Source organism: Mesitornis unicolor, unplaced genomic scaffold, assembly GCF_000695765.1.
Source record: "Mesitornis unicolor isolate BGI_N332 unplaced genomic scaffold, ASM69576v1 scaffold48574, whole genome shotgun sequence".
Taxonomy (NCBI): Eukaryota; Metazoa; Chordata; class Aves; order Mesitornithiformes; family Mesitornithidae; genus Mesitornis; species Mesitornis unicolor.
In genome coordinates this window covers 26,535-40,124 of record NW_010183102.1, presented here as the reverse complement: position 1 = coordinate 40,124, position 13,590 = coordinate 26,535, and the positions used below count along the sequence as shown (strand labels likewise).

Genomic DNA, 13,590 nt, shown 5'->3' with positions numbered 1-13,590 from the left:
GGAACAGAGCAGCCCATGATGTTCTATGAAGGAGGCTACTGCACCAGCAGCAGATTTAAGCTGGATGTTGACCATATTACAAAGGCATTGTTAGGAGAGAGGTGTCACCATTGCTCTGAACTGCAGCTCTGAGAATAACTGGATTTGAGCTGGCTGGCTGAACCGAAACAGTCATGCCCCAAAAAGCAAAATTAATTTCCTTCCGACTTCACAAAAGAATATGTTTAAAATTCAGTTTTAGGCTTTGGGTATTTTATTTTAAATCTTACTAGCTCTTTTCTTGAACTGTGAGATCTTAAATATTTTCAAAATAAAATGTTTAGAAAATGTAGAAATGTTTTGACTTGATTCCTGAGCTTCATCTTCAGCTGTCAATTTTTATTTGGCTTACCAAATGATTTAAGCTGCTCCAAACAGCATTTTTCAGCACAGGAAAAAACAATGCGCTTTAGTGGCTCTTCACACATGTGTGTGCGTGCGTGTCTGCTGGTCCCACCTCTTTGTTCAGGAGATGCTTGAACCCTGCCAAGCCTCTTCCACTATAAGACTGCAGACAGGGGCATTGAAGTTATCTCTGGACACTTTCAGTCCTGGCTCTGCTTCTCAGTTTCAAGCACAGTGCGATTTAGCTGGGTATGAAGATGGCTTCATGTTTTTAAGTTGTGTCAGCTTAATTTAGCAAAGACAACAGACATTGGAACATTGTATTTTGCATTGTAAAACTCCACCATCCATACCCAGTCATACAGCCCCTACCCTGGGGTTTGACATTCTTTGCCAAATTGAGGGGCTCTCTGCTGAAGCCCAACTTCCTTATTTAGGCTTTCTCCCTTCACCGTGAGTTATTTCAGGGTCCGGGTTTGTTGTGTTGTTTTTTTTCCACGAGCTTTATTTCCTTGCTGTGTTTTGTTTTCTCCCCCCTAGACAAACATTGGCTCCATCTTGGCATCAGTCAATCCCTACAAGCCCATCCCTGGTCTGTACAGTGTGGATGCCATAGACCTGTACAGACAGCACCGCCTGGGTGAGCTGCCTCCCCACATCTTTGCCACTGCTAACGAGTGCTACTGCTGCTTGTGGAAGCGTCATGACAGCCAGTGTGTTCTGATAAGGTTAGAAATGAGAGAACCGGCTATTCCCTTACTGCATTACTTGCCTTGCTCCTTCTGCTCTATTTGCAATGACATCTGCCTAAATATCCACACCATCCTACCCTACCCTGTGCTTGAACCCTGCTTGCTCCAGTGGAGATGCCAAGTGTATATTCCTGGAGATTGTGTCCCTGCCACAGGTGGGATGGTCATTAGCTCGGTCTGCCCTGAATTTGTGAATGAAATGTATGTCTTTTCTTTAACAGTGGAGAAAGTGGAGCTGGAAAGACTGAGAGCACCAAGTTGCTGCTGAAATTTCTGTCAGCCATGAGCCAGACCTCCCTTGGGGCCCCTGCAGTTGAGAAGAGCACTCATGTGGAAGAAGCCATCCTGGAAAGCAGGTACTGTCACTCCCACAGGTGCCACGAGTCCTGTCCCACAGAAGCCTGGTAGGCCTGCGGACACTGGTGTGCTGGGACAGCTTGCCTTTGGCAAGGGCACTGCCTTCTGCATGGTGCCTGTGTTTGGGCTACTTCAGCCGGGCTGTGGATGGAGCTGAACCCAGGCAGTGAGGCTCAAGCAGTTGAATGTTGTCATGTTAGGGAAATGAAGAGGTTGCGGTCTCGCCAGGACACCTCATGCTGGTTGCCCTCCCAGCTGCTTGTGGATTAATCTAGCTTCTTTCCAATAGCAGCACAGGGTGTCTGTGGCAGCCAGAGAGTTAATGCTCTAATCAAGGCTGGGATTTCTCCTTCCTTCAGTAATTCATCCTCCATGCCTGCCCAGCTGCACCCTTGAGCTCAGCCACACATCACTGCGCTGTCCCACTTTCCAGCTCCCAGGTCCACGTCTCTTGTGGCAGTGGCTGGAGGGGACATGGGTAACGTCCCTCCCTGTCGCAGGGATGTTCATCCCAGGTTGTCCCTTTCTCACATAGTTCCTGGTTGTGGCTGTGCTTGTGGTGAGTCTCCGTCATGCTCTGACTCCTGGTCTCCTCCTTTAGCCTTCACGCTTCTCTGGCCTCCATTTGTTTCAGGCCACTGGTATATCTCAGAGGTCCTGTGGGCCACCTTGCAGCTCTTGCTGTCCAGACAAGTGATTTCACAGCAAAACATCCATGGGAGCTGTAAGGGGCACGAGCGAGGAGGTCTGCTGTGGGCTGCAGCAGGGCTTGTGTGGAAGAAGGCCCTGGGCTGGTCAGAGCTGGTTTTGGCTAGAACTGGCACCGAGAAATAACCACCACCCACCAAAAACTTGCCAAGGTGTCAGGCAGGGAGGTGCATGGCAACCAGATCAAATGTGTTTGGGAAATAAACCAGCAGCCATGAAGGGATGGAGTTGTGCCCTATGGTGGATCCTTCATGGCAAAGAAGGTCCTGACGCCCCTGAGGCACCGTGACCCATGCATGGCCCAGGGGTGATCCACGGTGGAACAGTAATGCCAAGGAAAAAAAAAGTGTCAGGAGAACCTGAAGAAGCAAAGTGCAGCTGAGGAAAACTAGAAAGCAGTAAAGAGCAGCAGAGAAAATGAGGAAGCAAAGAGTGACAGAAAGAAACCATTACATGTGAGACCTCAATGTCCTGCACTGCCTGCGGCCTTGTGGGGGGAGTTGTGAGGGACTGGCTGTAACCTGAGGTAAAATGGAAGCTGAGGCTAAGGAAGGGGAGCAATAGGTGTTTGATGTCAGGTAAGCCTTCGGAAGAGGGAGGAAAGATGTTTACTTAAGTGTCTGCTTTTTAACAGCTGAATCCATGATCAGAAGTTTCAGTTAATTAGCAATAAATTAAATTAAATTTAATTAAACAAAGATTTCTCAGTGCAAGACTGCCAGGAGAACCTTGCTGGGGGGGTCTTGCTGTTCAGTACTGTCAAGGGCAGGGTTTGTTTCAGTTGGAGCCTGTGATAGTTGCAGAAGCCTCCAGAGGCGTAAATCAGATGTCTGCAACAGGATCAAGTTGTGTAACAAGCTGGAATCCTTTGAACCATCTCTGTAGAAGTGACTCTCATGCAAGTGGCATATTTCAGGGCCCAGAGAGTAGAGAGAAGGAATGTTTCCTGGAAGACAAGGATGCAAAAAAGTTACTGGTAACTGTAGTGACAATAACCTAAGCAGACATGCAGTGTCTAACATGACATTGCAGTTTTTAGGATCCATATAAGCAGAGCAGCATTGACCAGAAGGGTTGCTGCTTTTGGACCTGGTGCTCAAGAGACCATTGTTAGATGATTTATCCTTTGCAGGTGTACAGGTTTTATCAGGGACATTGGCAAATTGGAAAAAGCTTTTAAGTGTGATACAGTCACAACTCAAGATCTGGAAGATCTGCTTTAAGGCAAGTGGCTTAGAAAGCTCAAACCCTCTTAGCAGTTAAGTGGTAACTTGACTGTGATCCAGAAAGCTTACGTTGGTAGGTAGGTGATTCCTGAGACTGCAAGATCCCGCAGCTGTGAGGTGGAGTAAGAGCTCGCAACCAGATTTGTGTACATCTGCAATGCAATGCAAGTGCAGGAGAATTTGATTTGTCACCTTTTTGCTGAAGAAGAGAAGCTGAAGACCTGGCCTAGAGCCAGAAGCAGCTGCCACTCCTAATGAGTCTACCTCGTATGTTTGCTGCTCAGCTTCACTTGCTCTCCACTGACTCTCCTTGGGTTAGCTTATGGCAGATTTTCCCACTTGCACCCCAGCACATACCCAGGAACAATGCTGGATTCTTTCTCCATTCCAGACAGCATTATAAACAAAGTCTTACATCAGCTTTCTATCATTTGCTTGTGTGTTGTAACATTCATGCTTGGTGTATTTCTCAGAAATCAAGCCCTGAAAGCTCCCTTGGCGCTGTTGATTTGGTCTGTTTTCCTTCTTGAAAGTATCCATCAGTCCATTAAAAATTCTGCTAACTTTCCTCTCAGCTTTTTTTTTCCTTGCATACTTCACTCCAAAGCTCCCTTCTCCACGTTGGGTGCCACTGCTGATGATATAGCCAGCTTCCCTGTTATTCATCCCTTAATCTTTGCATCTTCTGTTTTGTCCTCAGCACTGTGATGTACCGCTGGCACGGGCAGTTTGCTTGGCCCAGGCACCTGCCCCCCTTCCTGACTGTCTCAGCTCACCCACCCCTCTGCCTTATAGCTGCCACCAAACCTCAGACACCCACATGCCTATTTCCTCCCCCATCCCTGAAAGACTTCAGTACTCATGTGCATGAGCCCATTGCCAAACTAAACTATAAAGATACTTCCTTGTGCTTTGATTATCTAATTTAACATGATTTAGAGCCATAAAGACTGGCTGGCTGGTTAATGCACTCTTACTACAGCTGTGGTGGTCATACAACATAACCCTGTCCTCCCTTTTTTCTGGTTGTCCCCATTAATTTTTGTTGATTCACGGTGTTGGCGTGCTCAGTGGGACATTCCTGTGCAATGTCCTTGTTTACATACTTGCTTGAGAGGTGTGGGCCTTGGAGTTCAAATTCTCCAGTGCAAGGAACTTACCTCCTGATCAGTATTTCTGTGACTGGGATTTCTATGGTTGTAATTTATTATAACAAACCAATTTGATTTCTATGCTTTTGTTTCTTTAAAATTATGTTTTCAAGAGATAAATCAGGAAAGTGCTGCCTGAAATTTCCGGAAGGTTTTTCGGCCTTTCCCACAACCACAGCTCTCACTTAGGTAACACTTGTAAGGCCTGAAGCTTTCAGCAAACTCCAGTGGTATCTGTAGTTGTGATTATTTGTCATGTTATAATTATTAACTTGTGAATAATCCTGTATCTGCCTGTCTCCAGTGGAACTGCACAGCAGATCGATGGAGATGTTTAAAAAGCCAGTACCATGCTCACAGTAAAGAATTTCTTACTAAGATTTAAACTAGATATTAGGAAGAAATTCTTTGCTGTGAGGGTGGTGAGACACTGTCACAGGTTGCCAAGGGAAGCGGTGGATGTCCCCTCCCTGGCAGTGTTCAAGGCCAGGTTGGACAGGGCTTTGAGCAACCTGGTCTGGTGGGAGGTGTCCCTGCCATGGCAGGGGGGTTGGAAGTAGATGATCTTTAAGGTCTCTTTCAACCCAAACCATTCTGTGATTCAGTGATTCTGCTTCTCATGGTAATAACGACAATAATTTTTGTTAAAAATGATAGATATTTTAAAATTAAACATGACCACATACAGGCTGTTCTTGTAGCATCTCCATGGCTCCTTGCTTGTCAACCCTTCAGATTATTTTAGAATTGACTACATTGCAAAAAGGAATATTTTAATCCTGGATTCAGTGTGTCAGTTTGAATGGTTTGGGCTTTTCCCATGTACTGTTCTGTGGAGCGAGAACAAAGCTGCATTTCATCTCGCCCTTTTCCATGTTGTATGAACCTTATGAAGACAGAAAGGTAACCAGGAGACAAAATTCTTCAATTCATCACCTGTCTGAAGTTTAGTGATAGGGGCTTTTTCAACTTTTTTTTTTTCCTGAAATTGGAGATGTGGCTCTTATATCAAGTTTTCAAATCTATAATGTGTGTATTCCCTCTGCTTGGAAACCATGTGGCTTGTATAAACCTGAGCAAGATTTAAGTAACAGCAAGGGCTTGTGTGTTCCAGTAACAAACAAATCAGTTTAGTACTATGTTTGTCTGTTAGTTTGAAAATGTTTAGCTGTGATTTTAAGAGATGGCTTATACTGTCTTCTCTTTCAAAGGTAGAAACAGAAACAAAGTAGTACGTGGTTTAAAGCTACAGAATGTTTGCCCTGTATGTCTGATGCTTCTGAAAATCCTGAAAGAAATACAAGCCCGTTTGATGGGATGCTGCTGTGTTAAGCACACAACCTGGCTGGGTCTCACCACCTTTCATTTCCTGAAGCTACACTGGTGGGGAATGCCCTTGACAGCATAAATACCAGCTGCCCATACTGATTGGAGACTGCTTTAATTAACTCCGATCCCAAAGGTTTAAAATTTATCTGGCAGTGTGTTAAATTGCTCTTGCCATCCTTCCTTGCCCTTGAGCTCTTCCTGCTTGTCCAGTCTGGTGCTGTAACAAATTAATTTCACATGGCAGTGCACGCTGTGCAAATGGCAAAAGGCTGAGTGCACGCTTTGTTGTAATGGTATCAAATCACCCATCATATCTTCATTGCCTTCTTTCTGCAGCCCCATTCTGGAGGCCTTTGGAAATGCCAAAACAGTTTATAACAACAACTCCAGCCGCTTTGGCAAGTTCATCCAGCTGCACTTCTCTCAGCATGGACACATCCAGGGAGGACGAGTAACTGACTGTATCCTTTTCTCCAGTGGACCAGAAATGGATGGAGTGAGTGAAGATCAGGAAGAGCTCAGAGTGGGTCAGGAAATCCCTCACCGCAGTTTCTCAAAGTCGGTTTATAACTGTGGGCAAATTTGCAACTTTAAAGAGGGAAGAAGTGTTCGTTTTGTGGCTCTGCTGCAGCTAACTCTGGAAACCTTTTGTCTAGGTACTACGTTAGGTAGTCTGACTTCTCACTTTGGCATTCACAACACTTGATATTTAAATCCCTAGAATTTGCTACCTAGGAAGATCCCTCAAGTTGATTGCAACCTATTTTTCACAGAATTTTGTTCCCTTATGTTAGCTCTGCCAGTGCATTCATGATTTAGAAAAGTGAGACCAAGCTAAGACTAAATATATACTGCACAATATTTGGATGCAGAGGAGAACAGGAATTTGGAGGGCCGATTATGACTCCCTGTTTTGGGCTGCTCATCTCCAGCTGACCTTGGAACCCTGATCATAGAATAGCTCAAGTTGGAACAGACCCATAAGGAGCATCGAGTCCAACTCCCTGCTCCTCACAGGACTACCTAAAACTAAATCATATGAATAATAGCATTGTCCAGATGCTCCTTGAACTCTGACAGGCTTGGTGCTGTGACCACTTCCTTGGGGAGCCTGTTCCAGTGACAGTAAGAAAAAGGACGACTGGATACAGTAGAATTATGTTATGCCGTGACCACTTTCTTCCCTGTATTCCCATGTACCCCTTTCCCAAAGGCTTTGACATATCTTTTGTCTACATGAGGCAGCTAAAGCTGCCCTAGGTACATTTTTTGCTGCTGATGTTCAAAGCTGCTGATGACTGCAAACCACACCAATTTCCACTGGAGTGGCAGCCAGATGAATTTACTACTGTTGTAAATAACAGGCTTGGATTGTTTAGTCTCTGCTCTTTGTGCTGTTGGTAGATTAAAGACAGTGGTCTCTTGCAGAAGCAATGAGAACTGATGCAAGATTTGCTGTATGCAATACAGACTTTCAGATTAGAGCGGCCTCTCTAATCTTTCTAGGTGTCCCTAATGAGGCTCATCCTTTGTTTGGTTTCCTCTCGACTGTGCAGGTCCTATGCTCTATCTGACTCTGCCCTTTTAAATATCTCATTGGCACATAATACCTCCTTAGACAAAGAGTAGAGAGGAGGATCTCGGATGATGTTTGGGACTGCTCTTTGTCCACTTTCCAAAGTGTCATTTATTTAATGTTTGTTGCTTGTTACAGGGTTCATCCCAGTGTGTCTAGAAGATTCTTGCTAGTCATCAGGATATATATGCATATGTAATTTGAATGTTTTCTCCTTAACATTCTGTTCAGATTTACTGGAAAAGGTAGGTATAATCTCTACTGACTGCAGGATGAGCCTGTTCCTCATAGCATGGTGAGCCAGTACCAGATCTTCACGTGCCAGACAACGCTTCCTCCATCACAGCACATAGACATGAGCTGTTTAGGTGTTACTACCGCCACTGTCCCAGCTAAGGAAGAGGATGGTGGAGGAACAATGTTTCTTCTATATCTATCAGAGCCTGTTCTCCTGTCTTTGATAAACTCTGTGCATTACAGAGGGACTCCATGAAAAAAGCTGTTTACCAAGGGGAAGGGGAGAGAGAACAAGTACCTGGAAACTCAGTTCCATAGAGAGGAATATGGGGATACAACTCCAAATGCAGACATCTCTGCTCTGATGTCGTTTACTTTGGACTTGGGAACTCACTGAGGAGCAGGGCCAGAACCGACAAGGTTCAGTGAGCTCAGAGAGGTCTGTATGTGCTCAGCTGCACAGCCACACAAGAGCTTGATGTAGAGCTTATTTAGACACCACCACTAAACTAGAAGAACCTCCTCTTGTACATTGGCTCTGGAGATTTACCTGTATCCTGGTCTTCTCTTTGCCTTTGCAACCACAAGTGCAATCCCTTTCTACTGGCTACTCCTGTGTTCTTTGTTTCAGAACAGAGTGGTACACCAGAACCCCGGAGAGAGGAATTACCACATCTTTTATGCTCTGCTAGCTGGTGTGAGTGGGGAGCAGAAAGGTAATTTCGTTTTCTGGGATATGGCTCTGTCCTCTTTCCAGTCCAGCGTGTGAACCAGGTGTAAGTTAGAGCATAGATATTTCAGGTACTTGATATATAACTTTTTCTTGAAGGCCATATGGTGATTTCATGGGAAACAGGGGAGTGAGAGAAAGAGGCTGAGGATGACAGAGATGCTATATGAGAAAAGACATTTCAGACATTCTGAGCTGGAGGAAAAAGGCTGTGCAAAGTGATGAGGTAATGAAACTGGCTAGAAGCAAAGGAAGGGTAGAGAGTCTTGGTTCAGATGCTGATGGGAGCTATTTGAGGAGTTCAAAGGTTGAACAACAAATCTTTTACAACAAATCTTCAGTATAGGTAATGGGAAAGAACATTTAAAAAGACCAGTGGTGTAGTGGCAGGGCTAGAGTCAAAACAAGTCTAGTATCTGAACAAAGGTTTTATAGCTCTGTACCTGGGGAAGGGAGAGGTGGGTCTGGAAGAGGACATGCAGAGAAAGTGGCAGCTGCAGGCTGTGGAAAAATAATCTTTGCAGTGCAGCACTCCCTTGACAGTGTTTGTGTGTACTGGCCATGAGCACTGCTGAGCACCGATGGTCTTGCTGAAGAGATCAGGTAGGTGGGCAGGAACATGTTACGGTTGCACTCTGGTTTTGAGGGACTGGGGAATTTCATTAGGGCTTTGTGTGTCAGAATAATCAGATGGAAGAACTGGGCCTGACAGAGTGTAAAGGAGCAGGGCTTCAATTCCAGGGAGTTCATGCAGAAATGTCCACGTAGGTCAATTCAGAGATCCATCCAAAACAAGGGAAAAGAATAGGAACCTTGAGTATCAGCAAGTACTTGGGGAAAGCTTACAAAACAGATTAATCTCTTCAGCAGATCTCTGCTATTCTTCCTCATCTCCCTTTCCAAGCTGGCATCCCAGGCTGCTTCACTTACCCAGTCTGTAGTGTGTTTCTGGCTCTTGATCATCCTTGTCTCCTTCCTCCATAGATCTTTTAGTTCTCCTCTATCCTTTTTGAAATGGCAGATCAAACCTGCAGATAGGATTTAAGATGTGGTTGAGGTACAGATATGTACAGAGACCTATTTCTGGTTTTATGTTTAGTTCTGTGTTCCTTCTAAAACTGAAGTTTTAGTTCAGAACTGAAGTGTTCAGTTTTTGACTGCTGCTCAGCACAGAGATGATGTCTTCAGAAAACATACTGTGGCTCTCTGAACTCTGTCTCAAGTGGTGATACCTAATTTAGAGGCCATTACTGTATGTGTATATTAAGACTGTTTTTCTGTACACTTTATGAGATTGAATTTAATCTTCATGTGTTTTATTTGTTTTTCTGAGTAAATTCAGTATTGAAACATTCTTCTGTGACTCTGCAGCTTGGGATTTGACTGTCCTAAATAATTTTGCATACCATCTGCAAGCTTTGTTACTGCACACCCTCCTCTTCCCTTTCCCCAGTCCATTCACTGTCTAGGTGTGGCTTTTGAGGGATATGGAGTCTGTTCAGATTAACGCTCCCTATGGTAACATACACACTGTTTTGGGGGACCAGGATCACAGAATGAATAGGCTGATTGCTAAACAAACTGTTGTCTTTCTCTTCCCTACCTTTTCTTCCTCTGTTGCAGAGAGCCTTTCCCTCTCTGAGCCAGAGACTTATCACTACTTGAACCAGTCTGGTTGTGTGACTGATGAGAACCTGAACGATGGAGAAATGTTCAGTAAGGTCATGGTGAGTCCTGTCTTAACTCCTCCTGAACTTCTTCTGGGCACAACCTCATGGGCTAAACATGCTGCAGGTTCTAGATGTCACGGGCAGACTTGATTTGTGCTAAGCCAAAATTTGGTGTTCAAAGTGTCTGAAACTCAGCATTACCTGTTTATGGTAAAAACAAGTCTTGAAGATTAATGTACAGAAATGGCGGAATTTGGGAAACAGTCGAGGATGAATAATAATTTAGAATGATGGAGACTTCGGGCAGCATGAACTCCCACCCTGTAATGGTTCATGGGAGCCCTCTAGATGGCCTGATGCAGGAAACCTCGCCTTGACCATGAGAAGGGGACCAGTTTGATCTGAAGGTAGTGTTCTCCAGAAGAGGGGTAGAGTTGTATCACCTGTGTGAATGGCATACTCTGAAATACCACACTGATTTCAATAGACATCCGTAACTTTACCAGAGGTTATGGGTTTAGCATGATGAATATGCAATTCATGTTTTGTTTGGTAAGAGGTTATCATCCTGAGGTCTTTAATAATGTAGGTGAAACCAGAGAGGCAAGGTGAGAGGAGTCAGCTTGGGATTTCAACTGCTCCTGCTTAGGTGTGATTTAAGGGAAGGAAATGTCTCCTGTGTAGCAGAGGTTTCAGTGGTGACATGGCATTTGTACTTCAGCTGAGGAGATGCCTGGAGGAAAGAAGGGAACTACAGGGCAAATGCATGAAAACTAGGTCCTGCCTCTCAAAGTCAGTAAATGTAGGAGAGAATGGGAGACAGTGAAGATCACTGACAGATGTATAGCTGAGAGAGGGGCCGTGCCATCCCATTTCACTTCAATTCATGATGATTATAATTCTGAGTTTTATACCTTATACAGGCTGGGCATGAGTATGAGGGTTGCACTGTACTGTGGCTGTATGTACAGCTAACATTAGGTGTATGGTTTTGCATAGACTGCCATGAAGGTGGTGGACTTCAGCACTGAAGAAATCAGAGACATCTTCAAACTTCTTTCTGGCACACTTCATTTGGGAAACATTGAATTCATGACAGCTGGCGGGGCCCAGATTACAACGAAAGCAGGTAAGTGGGACCCTAGCAACTTGGTAGACCATGCAAAGTCACGTAAGGCCCCCAGTAAAGCCCACTCTGCTGTCATTTCTCCCTCTGCTATGCTGATCTGCAGTGCCTTTGCCAGCAGGTTCTCTGCAGTTTAGCCCTGCAAAAGCATTGCCACAGGATGTGTGGCTCCAGAGCAACAGTATGATTTGGTTGGGTTGTGGCCCTGTGATCCATATGTTTTCCTGAATACTCTCAGGCTGAGTCCACAGTCTCACAGTTTCTTTTTGGCATTGAAAGAGCAGGAAGAAATAGGAAAAGGAAGGAGTTTGAGATAAAAGTAGTCTGTTACAGACTTTCTCACATCTTCCTTTGAAGCATCTGCTGGTGTGCACTCTGTTACAGTTATCCAATCTGAGCTGGTCTGGTGAAGTGAATCCCTAAAGAGACAGAAGCAATAAGTATATATTACAAGTGCTTGCTTCAGGACTTCAGTTAATTATCTCTCTTCTTGACGACCAAGTTTAGCAGTCCTACTCTCAGACTGCACCATTGTGCCTTTAGGAAAACATTGCTTCTCATTCAATAAATATTTTGCTGGTGCTGAGCTCTACACTCTTTGCTCTTCCTGTTGTCAGCAGAAAGGCTGACTTGTACGAGTGTCTGACTGTGGCCATAATGGGTGCTGCTCCTGCCTTGGACTGGATACATGAGCTTACAGCTTTGGGTATGCCAAAGAGAATTAAGTAAAGAGGAATGCGTTTTGTGCTGGAGCTTAGTCACTTGCCTTGTAAGAGTCCCTGGGATTTCCTCACTGAGCTGCAGAACATGGATCCCCCATGCGTGATGGGGATCCATGTGGGAGAAAAAAATGTGTGTCCTTCCTTTGTTCTTAGTGCTGAACATTGCCAGCGACCTCCTGGGCTTAGACGCCTTCCAGCTTTCCGAAGTACTGACACAGAGGTCCATGATTCTGCGTGGGGAAGAGATCAGCTCCCCTCTCACTGTGGAACAGGTAAGTGTCCTGGTGTATGCTACTGCTTCTGCCACTTCTGCATTTCCAGGCCCTCTATCTCCCTCTTGTATCATCCATTCAAGTTTAGCATTTCCTCTTACACCCCCTAGGTGCTCAGCTGTGTCCTCAAGTATTTTGCCCTTATTGGTAGTTCAGGTCCCAGTGTTGACTTTGTTTGTTAGGCTTTACAGGGGAGTTCACTTGCAAATGGCAATGTACAATACTGGTTTTAAGTCACCTTCACTCACCAGGGATTGGTCACGCTTGTGTCATGCAGAAGGTACATCAGATGCTTTGTGGTAATTGCATGTGTGCATGCTTTCACCTTGCAGAACTCCCAGATTATGCTGCATTTACTGGAAGATAAAAGCTTGCACACAGTTACCACAAAACATCCTGGAGATTGTAGGTTGTTACCCCATGGAACTTCTTTGTGTATCCATACAACCACAAAGGAGGACCAGATAAACAGATATGTAGTTCTTACCTTCTGAACCTGTACTGCATGCTGAAGCAGGCCTGCTTATCTGTTACATTTCTCTGTGGTTCATTACAGTGTTGTGCTTATTAACTTGAACTTGTGGTGTTGCTGATCACTTGAGGGCACTCTTGGTGTTTTAGGTCCATGCACAGATAACTGTAGGAAATCTTCTGTCATTAATAAAATGCAAGACACTGGGAAACAAGGAATAATACTACTAAGATGGAAGAAACATGTTACAGCAAAATGAACATCTGTAATGGAAATCTTGTGCTGGCACAGACTGCAGAGGGTTATCAATCTAACCCCTACATTGGAAGTGAAACCAGAGTTACTAGGCTCTCTCTAACGGATGTCTGTCTAACTTTCCCTCAGATTTCCCATGGAAGGAATTTCACAGCCTCTTTAAGTATCCAGCTCTAGCTGCAGTGGAGTCTAGAGCTGGAAAGATTTTCCTCATATTTATATTACCTTTGACATCCCAGCTGTCCACCTTATAAGCTTCCGCTTCTATGAAATTTTTCACGTGGTGTTCTCTTTTCTAAGCTAAATAATCTAGTTCCTTCAATGTTTTCTTTTGAGTAATTTTCTAAATCTCCTCTTCTTCTTCTTTTGTCTCTGTTTTCCCACATCTTTCAAGAAGTGGAGTGCCTATACCTGAACACTGTATTCAAGCTGAAGTTTCAGCAGTGCTCATTACAGCAAGACTAGTCGCTTCTTTTCTTGCTGCAAACACACTTACTAATATATCACGAACTACGCTTTACCTTTAATAAATGGTATCTTTTTTCATAGTCTGTGACCTTTCTTTGCAGTGATATTGTGCAAAAATTATTTTTCAGCTTGTAGCTTGTGGTAGATATCCTCAA

General features: G+C 44.5%; 1 protein-coding gene across 1 annotated transcript in view; it reads left to right on the top strand.

Moving 5' to 3' along the window:
* LOC104540240 (unconventional myosin-X-like) overlaps positions 1 to 13,590 on the top strand; it is a gene marked incomplete at both ends in the record, with an annotated part of 47,647 nt that overhangs the window by 8,961 nt on the left and 25,096 nt on the right. The window contains 8 exon segments of the mRNA XM_010183994.1: positions 925 to 1,112; positions 1,358 to 1,492; positions 6,244 to 6,368; positions 7,715 to 7,728; positions 8,352 to 8,436; positions 10,074 to 10,177; positions 11,120 to 11,249; positions 12,122 to 12,240. Of these exon segments, the coding sequence (XP_010182296.1) occupies positions 925 to 1,112; positions 1,358 to 1,492; positions 6,244 to 6,368; positions 7,715 to 7,728; positions 8,352 to 8,436; positions 10,074 to 10,177; positions 11,120 to 11,249; positions 12,122 to 12,240 (900 nt within the window).